This window comes from Pholcus phalangioides, unplaced genomic scaffold (genome assembly GCF_987345545.1).
Source record: "Pholcus phalangioides strain wild (caught in Gottingen) unplaced genomic scaffold, Ppha-v1.0 ptg000024l_1, whole genome shotgun sequence".
NCBI classification, from domain to species: Eukaryota; Metazoa; Arthropoda; class Arachnida; order Araneae; family Pholcidae; genus Pholcus; species Pholcus phalangioides.
In genome coordinates this window covers 18,392,122-18,411,947 of record NW_028301616.1, presented here as the reverse complement: position 1 = coordinate 18,411,947, position 19,826 = coordinate 18,392,122, and the positions used below count along the sequence as shown (strand labels likewise).

At 34.0% G+C, this 19,826-nt stretch overlaps 1 protein-coding gene across 3 annotated transcripts in view; it reads right to left on the bottom strand.

The window, feature by feature from the left end:
- The window catches only part of LOC149068890 (uncharacterized), an 83,588-nt gene that overhangs the window by 5,182 nt on the left and 58,580 nt on the right, over positions 1-19,826 (bottom strand). For all 3 annotated transcript variants that reach the window (XM_089250894.1, XM_089250892.1, XM_089250893.1), the window contains 2 exons: positions 1,490-1,519; positions 268-327 (listed from right to left, as the gene is read on the bottom strand). In XM_089250894.1, the coding sequence (XP_089107020.1) occupies positions 268-327; positions 1,490-1,519 (90 nt within the window). The remainder of the gene's footprint in view (positions 1-267; positions 328-1,489; positions 1,520-19,826) is intronic.

Here is a 19,826-nt window from a genome sequence, read left to right as displayed (position 1 = left end):
GTCAAATTTATGGTTTCGAAAGTTTGTATTTTGTGAAGGTGGGGGGCAGTTTTTTTGACGCAAAGTTTTGTAAGTTGTCTAAAAAATAAACAAATTTTTTGCTGAACAGACCCCTGCATAACAAATATTTTCATTTCATTTTAGTTGCAATCGCTTACAATAAAACCCCATTCAGATTTTAAAATTTTGTAATAAAGAAAATAATTCAAAATTAACATTTCACAATGATGATTGTATGCAAGTTGAAGTTGAAAAAAAAACACTTACTTTTGAATACCTGCTAGTGAGATTCACGCCATAGTCATCCGGGTTTTCCGATTCTGGAACCTGCACAATGAAGTAAACAGCACTCAAATGATTGCTATTTTATCGAGTTTGTATATTTTAAGACAACTCATTATGAATTACAATTGCAAAAGAGAAAAATAATGCATGCAAACAGAAATGTTGATTAAAAAATCTTTCACATGAGTGATATACTACTAATTTTACAAAACACTGGCCCGCCAAACATCACTATGGAGGCAATTTAAGCCTACTAATGTGATGCCTGTGAAGAGGTGGATGTTCCAGAATCAATTATTGTGAAGCTCAACAGTGTATTTATGTAAACTTAGTGTCTGTTATGTGTTCAAGTGCTGCTATCCACAAAGTAAGATACTGACATTTTGATGATCATTCTTCCGAATGAAATATAAACACTGTAAGAACTGTTATTCATTGTGACTAGACTTTTTCAGAGGGAAATCTAGATAGCATTTGAGCTAGAAGTTTGATAAGCACACAGGATTCAAACTCAGGTTTTGGTGACACAAGTATTACTATGTTTAGTATAGCGAACTGAACAGAAATTAAAAATGTTTTAAACTGTTGGGAAATTTGTTTCGTTTATACTTTCAATTAGAAAATGTATTTAAATCACGTGTCCATATTAGTTGTGTCATTTATTTTACTAAGGGCTATATATGTAAAGATACAAAATTTAAATTTTGATATAGTCCCTCCTGTTCTCTAACCACCATTCAGAAAGTTGTTACCCTGCCTGTCTCTCCTCAGGATAACAAAAAATTCCACGTTTCCAAGTGTAATATTCGATGAGAAATTTGAATTCAAATGCAGGTAAAATGGTTTTACCTGTATTCAACGCTGTTTTTTTTCCCAATTTTCCTCTGTCTTTCAAATTTTAATATCTCAGTGAATACTGCACTTAAAAACGCTGAGTTTTTTCGTTGGCATCAGGTGAGACTGGGCAACAACTTTCTAACTGGGTTTTGGGGCACACTGGGACTGTATAAAGAGTTATAATTTTTTTTTAATTTTAATGACTATAAAACCCCTTCAAACATGAATCGTGTATACCTCTAGGATCAATGATTCACCAGTAAAATGTCATACCCCCACCCCCTTAACATTTGATATGCCCTCCGTATAATACAAATCAGTCAATCAAAGAAAAAAATTAATAATGAATATTTATTTCACAACTTACTCTGGGACGGGCTGAGCTTTTCCGCTTCTCCTAGTAGGAAAAAAAACAGGAATTATCACAATATTATTTAAATTGAACATGAATTTATTTTGAAAATAATAGCAACAAAAACTTAGAATTTTTGATTCAGTGAAATAAATCAGTCAATCCCAACATGTAATAAAATGAATGGATGTCAATTAAGTGAAAAATCAGGACTCGGATGGAGAACAAAGCTTTAATAGATAACGTTTAAATCAATAATATGCAAATTATGGATGTTACATGAAAATAAATGAATTTTTTTTTCTTGTTATTCATTTATGGTTTTTCGGTTTTTTTCTTCAAATATTGCGAGCAATACGGCAAGTGTCACCAGCCATCATGGCTTGAATGAAAAGTTTATTTCATAAACAATGTTTTAAGTGCTGAATCTCAAGATGCTGAGAATAGATTATGCCATGCCAAAGTAAGATGAGTATAATAGAATCAGAATAGATGGCAACAAATTTTATTTAATTGGGGGATAATTAAGAATGGAATCCTGAATGTATGACAAAGAGCAGCAATAAGATCAAAATCTCTGAATTTCCTCAGGCTCATACAAAAATTTTAGTACAAATTACAAATTCTCAAAAAAGTTCAAAATTATTCAATGCCTCAATAATGTTAGAAAGAAAAGTATCTTCTTACGTGAATGTGATAAGAGCTAGCCACAATATTGTTACAGTGTGGCACATACAAAATCTGTGGTCTTGACATTGACACAGATTAGAGGAAAAAAGTTGGCTATCATTGGGCTAAACAAGAGAAATATTAATTTAAAAATATGATTTTAAAAAATAAATTTTTGCCATTCTGGTGAAGAACCACATTCTTTCAGTGCAAGACATTCTGAACGGTCTAGATTCCCAACGTGGGCGTTAATGCCCCCTGGGGAATAATGGAATGTTCCGGGGGGGGGGGGGGTGATAGCAGCTACAGGTATAGCATAGGATTCTATGAGTTAGATTGCACTGGAAGAAAAAAATTTCTGAAGGGGAGATGGGACAGAAAAAGTTGGGAACTGGTCTAGACATTCAAGGAGCTTATCTTTTCCATCTGCATCGATCAGACACAGAAATACTATAACAAATCCCAAATAGATAGAGGACACCTACGAACTTGACTCGGTTGTGTCAAGTATGTACATAGTGTGCAATAAAAACAGCTTCGGTATCTCATTTTTCTTTAAATACTATTCTTATTAATCCCAAAATTTTGAAGCTATTAATTTTATCTTTCGGTCAGTTTTTGTCTTTTATAGTGCTCCTTGGTGTCTTAAATTTGTGGTTAAATTTTGTGGAGTAAACCATTTCCCATTAAAACCTATTGGAAATTGTGTTTTGGCTAATGAAAGTAATTTCAGAACCAATTATTTTCATTAGCCAAGGTATCACTGTATAGCTTCAATGACAACCCTTTAACAAACCCAGCAATAAAAGTGACTATAACCTAGTATATGTTACCAATAGCTAATGAATACAGTAGAACCCAGATTTAACGCCACCAAGAGTTCTGGCACAGTAATGAGTGCCAGAATCAAACTAAAGGTTGAACCCTTTTCAATTTCTGTATATAGAAGATTTGTTCAGAGAAAATTTCTGTGAACAAACTGACTGCATTTTATAATGGTTACGTGTGCATGCACTTCAGGGATTGCCATCTTCACATGGGAAAATGAACTGCAGACACCAAATTCAGTTTTATCGCATATTCATGAAATTTTCTTGTGATTATAATATGAGAGGATCTTATCTCATTATTCTTCATATAAAATGGAACAAAAAAAAAACCATAAAAATTCATATGAAAGCAAAATATTTGAGATACATGCGATTGGTATAAAAAAAATCAAAATGAACCAGTGAAAGGCACCAAAAACAACTAACATGAGAAATTTACATTGATTCATTCAGATCTGATCCCAAACTCTGCTGCAAAATATTACACAACATATATCTAGAAATACTTTTTTTAACGTTAAATATGATCATAAATTGAAAATTTTTTCTATTTTTCATAAACACAGCAAATGAAATCACTTCAGGATATAAAACTCTCTGAAAGTAAAATTTTATTAAATACATACATACAATTGAACTGCTTTGAAATATTTAAATAAATGAGATGAGTGTTCTGTATGATAACAAATCAAAATTTGAATCAGCTTCAGTACAGTAATTAAAGGTAACAATAAATCTGTAACCATATGACATCTTGATCATTCTTAAGTAGGGAGAAATGGAAGGGGGGAACTCGTTGCTGGGTTTTTCCCCTTTTTTTCCCCAGTTTCTCCCTACTGAAGACTGAACCACCGCTTTTTCATGTTGAAAGTGATTAACCATCTTAAATGGTTTGACTACTTGTACCTAGTTTTGGTATAAAGTCATACACCAATGTTTATGAAGAAAAAAAATGATTGAAACATCTTTCTATCAGCACATTTTTCCCCAATTTTATGAATAATGATGATATAAAAAAACTTTACATTGAAATAATGTTATCATAAATTATAATAATGAGAATATCATTTCAAATACCTTGAAACATGATCAGTTAAATAAAAATTCAGCGTTAAAATTGCGAGCTGCTTCTTCTTCTTTTTGACTGTACATGAACCTCATACACATTCTTCTGAAGAATTTCTAATCAATTAGCACATGTAGAAATGTGTTGTGTATATAAATATGTCAGTAACCCTAACATATTTATGCCATCAGAGTTATGCTTATTTCATTTGTACTGGTGTCTCCTACATTTAGAGGTTAAAATGACCGACGCCTGAATTTTCATGCAATGAAAGTATCATGTTTAAGATTTGTCTGGTCTCCATGGAGGGACTTTTTTTTCAAATGGGCTCATATTTGCATCTCAAAGATAAAAAAACCGCAGAAAACTAACTTCAGCTGGCCACCACCATTGTGTTGCCAATGGTACAATTCTGGCAAGATAATGACATGCTCCAAAGCAGAATATATATATAAAACTGTGACATACATCACAGAACACAATCAGAGCTGCTGCAAAGCTATCTTAGGAAGAATTTTAAGAAAAGTGTAATGAGAAGTTTTATCACAGAACATTTCCAGTTAGCTGAGGGCTGTTTGCGGAAAAATTCAAAACATTCTGCGTTAGAGTTCACATGACTGCACCATAGAAAAAAATTTTGAAAGCAGCAACATCCAAGAAGGCTGTTTTCATAATGATAGAAAAGTTTTATATTGATATTCACTGACCACGAGGAAGAAAGACTATTCACTATTTTCTTCTAACACATACTTCAGGATTCCTCAAATTCCTCTGGTTATATTTTTGGAGATGATGATTACAAGGAAGAAAATTCATGTCTGCCTCTACACAGACTCGAACCCTGGTCTCTCCAATGATGACCAACGAGTCTTATCTGGTCAGCGGAAAAAAACCTTATCTTGGCAGCATTATGGGTCTCTGGACCCGTGCAATGCACTGAGCCCCCCCCCCCCAGTAAGAAGCAGGGTTTAAGCTATGGTCACATTTTTTGCAAAATGAAAAATAAAACATTAGAATGCGAAAAAAGTGGTAGCCACTTTTGCAAAAATGCGTACAGGAGGTACGGAATGAACACACATCCAACCATCAATCATTACATTAGCGCTGTAGCATTTCGCTAGAGCTTTTCTCCCCATTTTCACTTTTTTTTTGCGAAAGGAATTTTTTATCTAGCTTAAACCCAGGTAAGAAGTTGGATATTATCGTTGGCCATAGCTGTGCAAGGCCATTTAAGATACCTTATACAGGTAAGAAGGCTTATGGGCCGTGACCAGGTAAGTCTAAGTGTTCAGAGTTCAGACACAAAGTTCACTTCACAAACAGTTTTCAAAACAATATCAATCAGCACGAAATTGTAAGTACATCAGTTTGCAGCCTGCACATAATAATCATCTCATGTATCTGGCCAGCAGTCAGTTTGCATTTTTTTGCATTGTATTTGCAGTTATTTTTTTTTTAATTATGACTATTCATCACACCTATACAAGTACTCTGCAAACCTTAAGCAAAACCAGTTATGCCAGCGTAAGCCAAATATGTATCTCTTTCAATTATATACAGTTGATGCTCATTTTTACAACCCCGTAAAGACTTGAACAACTAGTTTGTAAAAAAATGGGTAATACATTTACAAAAATGGTATAATGTTTGGAATTAGTGAACACTTGTACAACTAGTATATAAAAGTGCACTGTTTGTAAAAAACGAGCATTGACCTACATACAAATAACTTAAGAAAATAATTTCAGAGAGTTTTAACAAATATACATATACATCAGGACTCAAGGCTTCTGATAACAATAACCCATTGATAACAATATCCGAAAAATCTCATTGTAAATACGATGACTATATGTCCTGTTTGGCCAAATGGGAGGCATGGAAACAGGGCAACTGGTTTTCTTTCCCCCCATAACAGGTTCAACATGTTAAATTATGCCTTTTTTCAATTGTTCTAAAACAGGATCCCCCTCCCTTAACGCTAAAATCTTTTATTTCATTTAAAGATTGTGAGCAGTTAGAATGGAAGGACTGTGCCTAATGTGTATTATGAATTACAATACTTTATAATGTACAGTACCATAGTAACTAATGTACATTTCATAGATTCCCTTGGGAAAGCTTCCCGGCCAAGGAACTGCGAATGTGAACAGTTTAACCAATTATTTAACTTTTTTTTTTGAGATGCTTGTTTTAATTCTAATTAAGCAGTGGAATTTTTTTAGTTTTGAATATTGTACCTAAATTTTGAACTGAATAAACATTATAAACTCAATAATAATATATTTTAACATTTTTAATAAATGATAACTAATCAATAATTAATAATTTTAACTTAATAAAACTTTTTTTCCAAGTAGTTTCCCTTTAATGAATTTTAATGTTTATTCATATTAATTTTTTTGAAGTGAAATAGCAGAGTTTTGGAATATAATATAATGGGTTAAAAAAACTGGCCATGAACTGAAGAAAGGCTTTTTTGTTATTATACACACTCCTTCACTATCGGAAAGGCCATAGCAAAAGCAGTATGGCACATAAATGAATAATAGCAGCTATTACAACTCAAATAAAACAGTGAATTGAATGATACTTGAATTATAAAATTATCTGTGATTTTAATAAGATGCGCCAACTGTATATATAAAAACTGGGTGCATATAAAACAAACTCACTTATTCAGAGCTGTATTAAAAAGCTGATTCTATAGTCATAACTACTCCTCAGAAAGTTATGAAACTTTAAAAGCACCGTAATGAAGGAATGACAGAAAATTAAGGGGGAAAAAAATGGTTCTAACATATCTTTTACAACAATTGTTAACTAAAACACAAGCTAATTTTTTTACAATAATTGAGCTAAACTGCTCAAGCTTTGTGGCAAGATGAGCAAGACACATCTCAAGCAAAACAGTTTCTGCTCTTATTTTTCTATTAAAAGTAATGTTGAGTTTATAAGAATGTGCTTTGCTGGTGGAACTCTTACGAATAAATACAGTGATCTCATTAAAAAATCTAGGCAACAATTTTCGGTTTTCAAAGAGAGCATTGGGAATTCCCCCTATCCCTTCATCAAGACGACTCCAAGTTCTGTAATTTTCTGATGAATAGTTAAGGCTGTAGTCAGCTCAGAACACGTTAACTTTAATTATAGACACTATTATATTTTTATTGATATATGGAGCTACCTCCTTCTCCTCCTCCTCCTCCACCTTCATCCTTCGGATTTCATCTCCGAAATCAAAATCGTAAGGGTTACGTATCGTGCCTGGTTTACTGAAGAAGAACACTCTTGGTTTCACAATGTACTCTGCAACCTAGACGAACATAAGAAAAGAAAGAGAAACAGACCAAACATTTCCAATAAAATTACAAGAAAAGTGTTTAGTATCTAATTTTTTATAAACATTATTTTATACTTCTATAAGAATTTTCGAATGTAAAAACTTATTTTCCAAAATGCCCATTTCATTCAAGAACAACCTTATTTTTACATGTCAATCAGCACAAACATGACATATTTCTTATCCTTTTACTTACTGCAATTTCCCTGTGCATAATTTGCAGCAGAGTATAAGCCGCACATGTAAAATTCATTCCCTAATGATATCTTAAGGAATGAAAGGTGTTGATATCATTTCCACAAAGAAAATGCAAATTTTTATGCTCATATCTACACATACAGAGGAACTTTATGAGTGAAATGGTTGACAAGTGTTTCAATATAAGAGTTAAAATTTTGACTCGAACAAGAGATGATTCGCATTCGAACAAAAATTCTACACTTTGCATGATCACAACTGAACCGATGTTTCTTTGCTTTCACCTAAACATGTACCGTGGGATTGTGCATAATCTTCAGCAAACAGAACAAACCTTACCCTCTGAGAGTTTTGAAAAACCATTTCCCCATTGTGCACCATCTAAAACTGTAAAGTCTGGGATGGAAGTTAACAAAAAATCCTCGATTCTTCTTGAGGATAACTAAGGGCTAATTGCAGATTATCAATTATGACTTTAGAGATAGCTCATGAACAGGAGCCACCAGTTGTCAAAGAGATTGAGTCAGTGGGAAAGACTACTATTAATTAAAGCCATAACTTAAACCACACATGCACCTAGTACACATTCCCCTATGGAATTTCTAATGAACTGGTACATGCTAGAATGTGCGTTTTGGGTGTATACATGTCCTTAATATATTTATGTTGTTATAATTGTGCTTGTTTCATGTTCTTGCCAGTACTACCCTCTGTCTTCCATATTTTAAGTGCAGATGGTAAATGCTTGAATTTTCGTGTTATGTCAGTATCCTGTTGTAGGTCTGCCTGCTCTCTGTGGAAAGACTGTTTAAAATATGAGACAAGCTCATGTTCGTGCCTCGAAGTTAAAAAATCACAGAACACAAACTTCAGCTGACCACCAGTATGCTGCTAACTGGGTTCTAACCAGGATTCTTATGGTGAGAGTCCAGCACAATGGCCACATGACTGAACAGCAGCATTTGGGAAAGCCCATGTGACTGGAAGCGAATGAGGACAACACTCAAGAACTAGAGGAAGAATATGGGAGTCAACCACAGACACAATGCAACAGTATGTGTTTATGGACATGATCTTCTCTGAGGAAGAGGAGAAAGAGAAATCTCTGGGTTCAAATGAAATTAGAGAAATGAGTAAATTATAGGCAGCCAACCAAATTATTGTTGAAAAGAACCACGCAAATAAAGCTGTAACAGTGAAAGAACAGAATTTGCCCAATGACACGAAGCAATTTTCAAATTTCTGTGGAATCCTGAAAAGTAGGCAAAAGCAAGTGCACTGGAATGTGGTACCTAATTATTCACTGATTTCAATTAATCTCCCTTAATTTTGTACTTTTTTGTTAATTGATTTTTTGATTATTTGTTAATTTCACTACAATTTTAACATAATTGCATTTTGTCTTCTGCTTTTTTTAGTTCATTGATGGTACACGTAATACATGTCAGAAAAAAAAAGAAGGAAGAATATTATAACATGATGTATTTTAGAAAGTTGGAGAAGGAAATAAAAAGATGTGATCAATTCTACGTGTAATAACTGAGTGTGCAACGGGAAGTTTGGATAGATGCACAAAATTTTGAGAATTTAAACAATTCTTAAACTAATTCATGTCTTTTCCTGAGGAAGTTGCACTAATTTAAAAAAAAAAGATAATTTTCCTTAAAATTTGGAGAAGCGATCATACCAATAGAAAGAGATGTAGACCCTAAAATTAATTTATATTAATTTTAGGGTCTGAACAAAGAGAGGAAAAAGAAATTTATGAGAAAAAAAAACTACATTCTTTACTCATAAAGTTTCAAATGGGTATTGATTTTAATTTCTCAGAAAAAAGCTGCCTATTAATATACACAGTAAAAAATTCAGATATTTTTTAAATATATAATCAGCAGATTGCACACACACACAGTAAATAATGTTAGGTGAGTGTCTGAATAATATCAACTATATATAGAGTATAATTCATTGCCATTTATTTAATCACTGATAAAGTTTTAAATCAAGTAAAAGGCAAAACAGAAATACTATACACAAAGTCATCTATGTAAAATAAGTTCATAAAAAAAAAAAAAAAAAAATCCATAGGTGCCAATTCCCAGACTTGAAAAATCTGCATTTTATCATGTGATGAAATATTGATGAAACAAAGAAAACATGTCATACAAATAAGAGGGAAAACCAAGGGTTGCATTCGGTGACCACGACCCATTTTCCTGCTCTCCCGATTTTTTTTAGTAATAATTGACAACTTTGCTTACTTTTGGCATCATATTTAGCAACAATTGCTGATATCCTGAGAAGACATGGTCAGCCTAAAATTGCAAGAACTAAAAGACTGTTTAAATTAAAAATCCCTAAAGAAAATAAAGTACAATTTGAGAATTTTTAGGAATTTTTCGATAAAGGTACCAAAAATTAGAAGAATTTTGTTTTGAACCAGATTTTAATAAAGCTTAAAAATCGGAAGGCTTCTGAATAAATCAAAAGCATTAGCACCTACAAACATTCTATAACAAGAATCTGGCTCTAATGAAATTTCCCGATTTGCTGAAACATATGCAACTAACCAAATATCTGATAACCAGTTTTTTAATCCTTTCCTTTCCATAACTATTGTTAAAATAAATATCCATTCATGTTTGACTCCTCTCGGTAAAGTTCCAGCTGGTTTTGTTCTGCTGTGCTGCACATGTCTAGTGTACCTAATGTGAAGTTTGCTTCTAGGTAATAATTTTTAGAGTATTCACATAATGCTATTTAACCATGCATGACTTCGCAAACATTTCTCTGGAGAATTTTTAACAAATTGGTATATACCGGAATGTGTGTCTTGAGGGTGTATGCAACCTTAACATATTTATATTTAAAGTATTATGCTGTAAGAGTTATGCATTTACATGTTATGCTGTCATCAGTCTTTCATATTTTGAAGTGGAAAAGGCAAATGTTTGAATTTTCATGTAATGCGAGTATAGTGTTGTTGAAGGGAGAGACTTTTTAAGCAAGAGGATCAGCTCACATTTGCTCCCAAAAGTTGGAAAACCAACTTCAGCCAACCGCCACTGTACCACCAATGGGGTTCAAATCTGAATACTTGTAATGGGATTCCACAATAAATACTACTAGAAAACCTAAATTATTTGTTATTTGATATTCCTAAGGGGAAATAAAAATTTATGTCACATCTATTTCTTCTATATTCACACCTATCAAGACCATTTTTTTCTCATATTAAGAGCAAAATATCAGTTTCTTATGTTTAGATTCTGATGGTATTAAAATCAAAACATACAGAATGAGGCGGAATTGGTGGAGGTGGATTCTCATCAATAACCCCATCATAATCATATGGGTTCCTTACGGTACCATGTTTGCTGAATTTCCAGTGTCTTCTTTGCTGGAATTCTGGCAACTAAGTGAAAAGAATGAGAAAGTTCTTCAGCAAAAATAAAATTCAAGAATAGTTTACCACACAACTGCGCATATAAGGAAAACTGCTTAAGAAATTTTATCTGGAAGATCTCAATGCTTTTCTTGAAATTTCTTCTAAAATGTCACTTTGAATGAAGGTTATGAAAGTTTCTATAATTCTCACCCAAAATATTTCTAGATATACATGTATATATGTGCTCAAGTCAGAAGTCTTAACACACCACGAAGTGGCTGGCAACTTTGCACATTGCCCAGACTTTACATGACAACCGACCAGTTGTTGGCCATTTTGAGGTGCCTAGACTTTAGACATTAATATAATATGTGCAGTAATATATGTAGAAAAAAACATTTTTTTGGCCCCACAAATTTTTTCTCTTGCATGTATTTTCTTATATTATTTTTATGTAGATTTTTCTAAGTATTTATTGGTTGAAAATTAGAAACAAAAGACTTAAGAAAATGAAGTGAAACTGGGGAAATTTAATCTTCATCCATAGAGAAGAATACGTTAAAATTAACTTTGAAATAGGTGAACAACTTTCAACACAATTTTGCTCTAAATGAACCAAACTGTGAACCAAAGACAACAATGAATCAAAATGTCAGCAGTTTTGGAACCTAAGGGCCCTTTCACACGGAGCGGATGCGGATGCGGGTCCGGAAGAAGTTTTAACAATTGGAATATACTGCGCCTTTCAGACGAGCCGAAAAATCTCCGCACCTAGGAAATGTTCATGCGGGTCCGGACGTCGTCCGCATGTGTCAAAACCTAAGTGCGGGCTCCGCATCCGCACATAGAAGTTTTGACAATAGGTTTATTCGGGGCTATTCAGACGATGCGGATGCGGAGCGAATTCGTCCGCATCTTTGGGTACTTTTTGAAGGTGATTTTTCACGGAATTTTTTTAATTATTTGCCATAAATACCCTTAAAAACACCATATGATGGTCCCTGCTCATTAATATAATGTACCTACATACGTGTATCCCTTCGTTTCCTTCTGAGATTGAGATATAGCAACTTTAACTGCCTTTTGTCCATATTTCACAATTTTATACAATAAAACCTGCCAACAAGGGCCACTGACGGGACCAAAATTATAAGCCGTTCAGTTCATTACGAATATTTAATTGACTACATACTTTAATAACTTTAAAATTTAATTTAAAAATTTTAATTTTTTTCTTTTTAAATTTTTAAAATTATTTAAAAATATGAATATCTGAAATATTATTTTAAATATTTGTTATTTTTTTAAATTTTTAATCTGTTAATTTTTTTAAACTTTAAAAAAAATACTTTTATTAAACAACGTTATCCCCGTACGACGTTCACTCAGGGCCAGATTAAGTCGTTTGAAGACCCTAGCACTTGAATATTTTTGGTGGTTCCCCCGATACCTACAAGTATATTTTACTCAATATTCAGTCTATAAACTTAAAAAATGAAATTTTATATTTCAGAAATGACTAATCTAAGGATGGGATTTCACTATAAAAGGTTTATGAAAGTTATTTTATAAAACTTGAAAAAAGCAACTAATAAATTTATTGGTTGCATTTGCTCTAATGCAACCGATAAATTTATTAGTTGCTTTTTTTTAAATAATTGTTATAAAATTTTTATAGTGTAATCCGGCCGGGATTATACTATAAAGTTTTATAAAAGAACTTTTATGAAAGTTGAAAAATTCAACCAATAGGCGCATCGGTTGCATTCCAGAAAATGCAACCGGTGCACACACGCACACACATTTTGCATTCAAAAAATTCAACCAATAAGATAATATTGGTTGAATTTTTCACGTTTTATCAAAGAGCTTTTACAAAACTTTTATAGTGTAATCCCGGCCTAAGGCTGGTATTACACTATAAAACTTGAAAAATGTAATCAATAAACACATCTGTTACATTCGAGCGAACTTAACTGATCGGCCTATCGGTTGCATTTTTCAAGTTTTATAAACTAACTTTTATAAAACTTTTATACTGTAATCCCGGCCTAAGACAGAATTGTGATGTGAATATTTCTAAGCACAGACATTTTGAACGTCCCCACCCCTCCCCTTTTTTTCTACTTGCAAATTCTTTGATATCTCCTGAATTTTTTTTTTAGGAACATATTAGTTTCGGATGTTTTTGGATTGGATTTTTCGAACATTGGATGTTTTTGGAATTTTTCTTTCATATTTTTCCGGAAAGACAGATTTGTTTTCAAAATGTTTTGAAAATATTTGAAGACATTTTCTCCCATCGACTACTTGTGAGGATCGGAATTAAGATATCTTTATTCCCATATTCTATGTGGCTCTAGACTAAACCACCAAAGAATACCTCTAGGCTGCATATGGGCACTGAATCAGGGGTGAAGGAGAAAAACAGTTACAAAAATTGCGAAAAAATAGTTTTTATGCACGAATTTCAACCTAAAGATGCGGGCGAAACACCCGCATCTTCAGTGCTCGTGTGAAAGGGTATGCGGACCCGCTTCCGCATCCGCATCCGCGTCCGCGTCCGCATCCGCTCCGTGTGAAAGGGGCCTAATGTAGCACATGCTCCAATGGATACATGAATAAAGAAAGAAGGAATTTGCCTGTTATAGCGCAGAACCATTTTTTTAAAGTAGGCCTTGATACAGCTGCCTAGTGCTTTTTCTAATTATTTTGAGCAAAATTATGTTATAAGTTGCTCATCTATCATCCATCCAAAAAATTTCCTTCATATTATTTTACTTTGGCATGGTATTTTTTTAGATTTTCATTTTATGCCAAACAAAATGACCAAAATTAATATGATAAAGAACAATTGTTTCCTCAATTTAAATTATTATTGTTTTAATCATATATTCACACACATTTCAAGAAGATGCAAAGAAGGTACAACATACAAAGTGCAATCAAAAATTCCTGGACTGACATGATGAAATACTTTTGAGTGTTCATCCCATTTTAGTGGATCACATTCGAAGTAATCATGAAAACCCCAGAATTTTTGCCATTGATTGAAGGTGGCTGAAGGATGTTATGGACGTACCGCTGGGCTGTCATTGTGCCATGGATCAATATTAGGGGTGACCGTGTATCGTAAGCAATGGCACCCCATACCATGACACCAGCTGTGGGTGCGGTGTGTCGCTGTAAAGCGAAGGCAGGATTGAAGCGTTTACCACAGGGCCTCCATACACGAACACGATTGTCATCACTGCTCAAGTTGAATCTCGATTCGTCGCTGAATACGACCTGGTTCCATTCCGTTGCAGTCCAATCCCGTCGTGCTCGACACCACTCCAAACGGAGGCGTTGGTGGGTGGGTGTCATTGGCAGCACACGCAATGGGCGCCGCGATACCAGATGTCCTTCAGCCAGGTGCCTTGCGATGGTTCGGGAAGACACAGGGGCCCGTAGTGAAGCTGCTGCCTGTGTCTGGATAGCGGCCAATGAGGCAGTTGGCTCTATGCGTGCGTTTCGGATGATGTGACGGTCTTCTCTATGACTGGTCTGTCGAGGGCATCCTGAACCTGGTCGCAGTGTAAATGACGTCTCTTCTGTCCACTGGTCCCAACACCTCCTCACAGTAAAATCAGAATGGCCTAGTTGACAAGCTACTCGCCGAGCTGACCACCCAGCTTCCATCATCCCGATGATTCTTCCCCTATCGAACTCTGACAACTGCTCATATGGTCTTCGACGGCGGTGTAACGGCATGTCTACCTCAGCATTTCCTTTGCAAACGATTAAATACACTCCAGCAAGCTCTGCTTACCTGTTTTATACTTCAAGGAGAACGAAGTTCAACGCCCTCTAGTGGCATTACGCAATGCGCAATCACGCTGCATTTCTAATCATTTGCATATCTGCCCGACATGTACCTTCAGGCCAACTTTCGTTTCGATCCCACAATTATTTCTTGGTGCGCAAATTTTTATGGCAATGAGTGTATATTGTGTTTCTGCTTCAATGTGATGTTCTGAGTAATTTAGAACTGTAAATTTGCAATTTAATATAAAATAATGCAGCAATGGTTAATTACATTCATTTTATGTTCATAATGCAGCTGAAATGATATAATCATCAATCAATCAAAATATTATGGATAAAAGCTGTATAATTATTTTATATGAAATATATTACAAGATGGGTCTGTGGAACCTGACCCATGTACTCAGGAAACATTTTTTACCCATGCACTCATGGGTTAAAAACTTACATCTGCTTTTGAAAAAAAAACCCAATATAATAAGATAAACAGAAATATATTAAATGATGTGTAATAAAATCAGGGTTTAATATATCAGAAAAGAAATATATACTACTCAAAAAATAACGCTAGGAAAAAAAACCAGTCAATTTTCAATGCTTTGTTGTTTGGTTTTATTTGTAAATTAGTTCAAATAAATTACTAAACCATTCTTGTCTTGATAGAAAAGTGTCATAAGAAAATATGATAAAATATCTTTAGAATGAAACACAAACAAAAATAATTACAAGTTAAAAGAAAGTCAAGTTTACATAGAATTAACAAAAGTTGAAAGAGAGATAAGCACATGTTTTACACTTAAGGTTATAGGCCTATAAACTGAGGTTTGATGTTTTAACATAGCTAATATGACTTTCTGATATGATTCAAAATACAGGGTTGGCAAGAAGTCCTGGATATATTTCAAGAATTAATCTATATATATAAAATTGATTGTCTGTGTGTGTGTGTGTGTGTGTGTGTGTGTGTGTGTGTGTGTGTGTGTTCTCTATACAAATCTACAATTTTAGATTGATCGTCACCAAATTTTGCATATATACCAAATGGGACCCGACTTGAACGATAGCCTATTTTAAAATTTCGTCAGAGCAGGGCAAGTGCCCCAAATGGGCAAAAAACTGTCGGGCAACAATGGTTTTTGGGCCTCAACAATCACTTTCTGAACGTTTCCTTTGATTACCGTGGTTCCCTAGCAATGCATTTCAGACGTCTATATGCCTTTACAATGGTTTGCCACTTTTTCAATAGTCATCAGAATCATCATCAGCATCACTTTCAGGGTCAGGCAAAGGATGATCCGCATAGAAATCAGTGTTAAAATTACCGATTTTACTGTATAAATGCGGAAATTTAGTGGGGGTTTCCTGTCACATCAATAATTTTAAAAATTGACTTCTCAATTTTTGTGATATTGAGTTCGCTTAGAGATAAGCCCAGGAGATTAAATATGAAGTAATTAGCCCGGACCTACTTTCGAGCTGAATATTCATGCAGTAACATTGATTTCAACTTTTTATTTATATTTTCTCAACCATGAAAATTAATGTCTCCGTATTGTCTTTTAATATTCAACTGCATAAATTCATATAGTTTATAGGACGTTTTAAAATTAATCATGGGCCCATAAAGTACATCAAAGAAATTTCACAGCTTTAATCAAGCATTTTTTGGAGCAGAAACTGGCAGATGGATAACTTGAAATTCAGGAGGGGATCGAAATACCTAGCGTCCCTCAAAAATGGGGGGAAATATTCATTTGTACATTTCTTTAAATTTAGATTTGTTTCTTTCATGATTCGCGCAGGAAGTCGCCGTATTGGTTAACTTGAACATGATTTGTATGTCCCTCAAAGAAAGAGGGAGATATCAGGTGATGCGTGATCCAAAAAGCCTTATTGAAGAAAACCCGGGCAACGCCGGGTATTATAGCTAGTAACAAATATTTATACAAACATTAACACTTTTTTAAGACAAATAAAATTTAATTGGTCGAATGGTCACATTAGAACATGCCAGGATTTCCTTGTTAATGATAAAAGGAACACGCCAGGATTTCCTCGTTAATGATAGAAGGAACACGCCACCTATTTCGTCAGCTTGGACAGGCTTTATTAACCTCAGTCGAGACAGAGTTTTCAATACTTTGCAACAGATGGCGCCCCAATTCGCATCCAAAGACCACTCGGACGAGACGAACTCTCTGGATGACCAGACATAAACATTGCCCTTCCATGACTCATTTGTGTGAATTCTGACTACCAGGTCCTGATGACGGCTCTCCATTGTAGAGCCGAAATGCGTCGACCATTCGACCAATTAAAGTTTGTCTTAAAAACACGTCAATTTTTGTATAAATTAAAACCAGGCAAAGATCTTATTTTTTGTGATAATAAATAAACCAACTGATATAAAAGGTGTGGTTTGTACTAAAATGCTTATCATGGGCCCAGAGCTTTTTTTGCTTCAATAAATTAAAATAAGTTTAAAAAGTTTGTTCAAATTTCACTCACAGGTGGCGCTGTAAAACAGAAACTTGGCATAACACATAAAATGTGATACAAAAAATACATAATTAATGTTAATGACAATTTGAATTACATAAAACTACCACATATGAACATGAGCTCCCTTCCACCCATTCAGATGTAGCAAGCTCAGGCTACATATTGAAATGCAGGGGTGGGAAGTGACTAAGTCCATTTCGGAGCAGCTTTGGAGCAGCAAAATTCAGGATTTGGAGCAGTTTTGGAGCAGCAAATTCAGGATTTGGAGCAGCAAATTCGGGATTTGGAGCAGCAAAATATGAGATTCGGAGCAGCAAAATATGAGATTCGGAGCAGATATTTATAAATTGGAACAGTGAAATTAACAAGAATATTTTCGTTAACCCTCAACCCTTTTCAAAATAAAACTGCACTGTCTTTTGTTATCAAACATCTTTTCGTCAGCTTGATTTTTGTGTTTTAGGCTTTTGACACCTTGTTTGAAAGAGCAGCTATCATAAAATTTTTTGCACCCGTCTATTTAAGATGATTTTTGCTTACTGTGGGCACTATTTGCTGCCTTGAACAGCAGCACTTCAAATGAGCTAAAAAAATTTTATAAGTTTTTAATTTTTTTTGGAAAGAAATTGTTGCAAAATGGGAGAATTTCGGAACAATCAACTCGATGTTTGGCGATTCAGCACTCATTATCTGGCGAGATTGGCGATCTGACACTCGCTATTTGGCGAGATTGACGATTTAACGCTCGCTATTTGGCGAGATTGACGATTTAACGCTCGTTATTTGGCGATATTGACGATTTAACGCTCGTTATTCGGCAAAATTAGCGATTTAACGCTCGTTATTCGGCAAAGTTTCTAAACTAACATTCGTAATTCGGCGGACATGCGCTTTTTACTCCCGGAATGAAAATTTTTTTCACGAAACATCGGGATCTAACACAATAACAATCGACTGCAGTAATTTCTGCTGCTTCCAGTGACGACTTTTTTTTTTAAACGGAAACACTCGAATTTGCCTTTAAAGCTGAAAGGCATTGCAAGCCATCTTCAGTTCCACGATCACGGACAATATCGGGGTTTCGCGATGGAAAGCCCGATCAGGGGCCGATAGTTTAAGTATAGTGGAATAAAACACGCTCTTCTCTCTCGTAAAGAAACGTTTCGTGGCTAGCAGGAACAAAATTTTTTTGGCGTCATTTCCGAAATTCCGGGCATACTGAAGCAAAATTCGCTATTTGGCGCAGAAAAATGCGAAAATACGCTATTGGAGCAGGATGGCGCAAGATATTAGTTTTGGCGCAGTGCGGCGCAATTGGCGCAGAGTTCCCACCCCTGGAAATGTAATAGTTTTATGTAGCACAAATTACCATAAACATCACTTATGAACTTTTTGTGTTGCATTTTATGTGTTATGATAAGTTACTGCTTTACAGCACCACTTGCAAGTGAATTTGAACTTTTTTAATTTATCAACTAAAAAAAAACTCTAGGCCATTATAAGTATTTTAATGCAAACTGCACTTCTAGAACTCAATTGGTTGATTTGTTATTAAATTTGAAAATGTGTCCATGCCTTTTCTCATCCACTCATACTGTCAAATTATTTCATAGATACTTTATAGATACCCTATACATCATAATTAGAAGCCATTACTATATCATAGTATGTAAATAAAAGAAAACCATGTTTAAAAAATAACTTACAGTCTTTGTTTGTAGCATCCAAGTAGAATCATGAAAAACTTGTCTCAAAGTATGTTGATTGAATCCTTTGTAACCAGCTAATGTGATTGGTCCTAACTTGAAAGCAAAGAGGAAAAAATGCTTATACAACAACATTCATGAATAAAAGCATGTTTTACTTATTATACATTTAGTCAGTCAAAATGTCTCCAAAATTATTCAAATACAGTATATGTGAAAAATACTTTTAAATTATACATTATATAAAAACATGGAATAACTAATTCTAATAATCACAAATTTAGATAAAATTCATAAATTTGTTCTTGACGTCAGTAAAGGATCAATCTACTGGAATATGTTAGTTGTACTACTTGCATACTTTTCTTCATTTTAATTTAGAAGAAAAAATATTATAAAACTTAAAATGATAATAAATAAACTCAAACTTAGAAAATAATATGAAAATCATTATCTTTCTTGTGAATATAACCAATCAGAAATATTTATAAATTTTTGCTGCGATGCTCTAAATTCTCTCATCGTTCTTATGGCTCTAAATTAGAAAAACGTTAACAGCCGTTTCAGGAGCTAATGCAGTACCTTTTTTAACTGAAACAAAGAAAAAATCAGTTTGACATAGTGCAAACTGCCCACTTAAAAAATTAATACTTTATGGTCAGATTGAAGACCAATGGATGAGTCATAATCAGATCACACACATATCAATTTCTTATTTACCTGAGTTGTCCATAATATTATAAGACCAATATCTTTCTCTCTTCTTTGTCTTATTGAAAAAGGACTTCATTAGGCCAGAAACAGCAATTTTGAGATTCTAATTTCATTTTAAAATGCTATCAT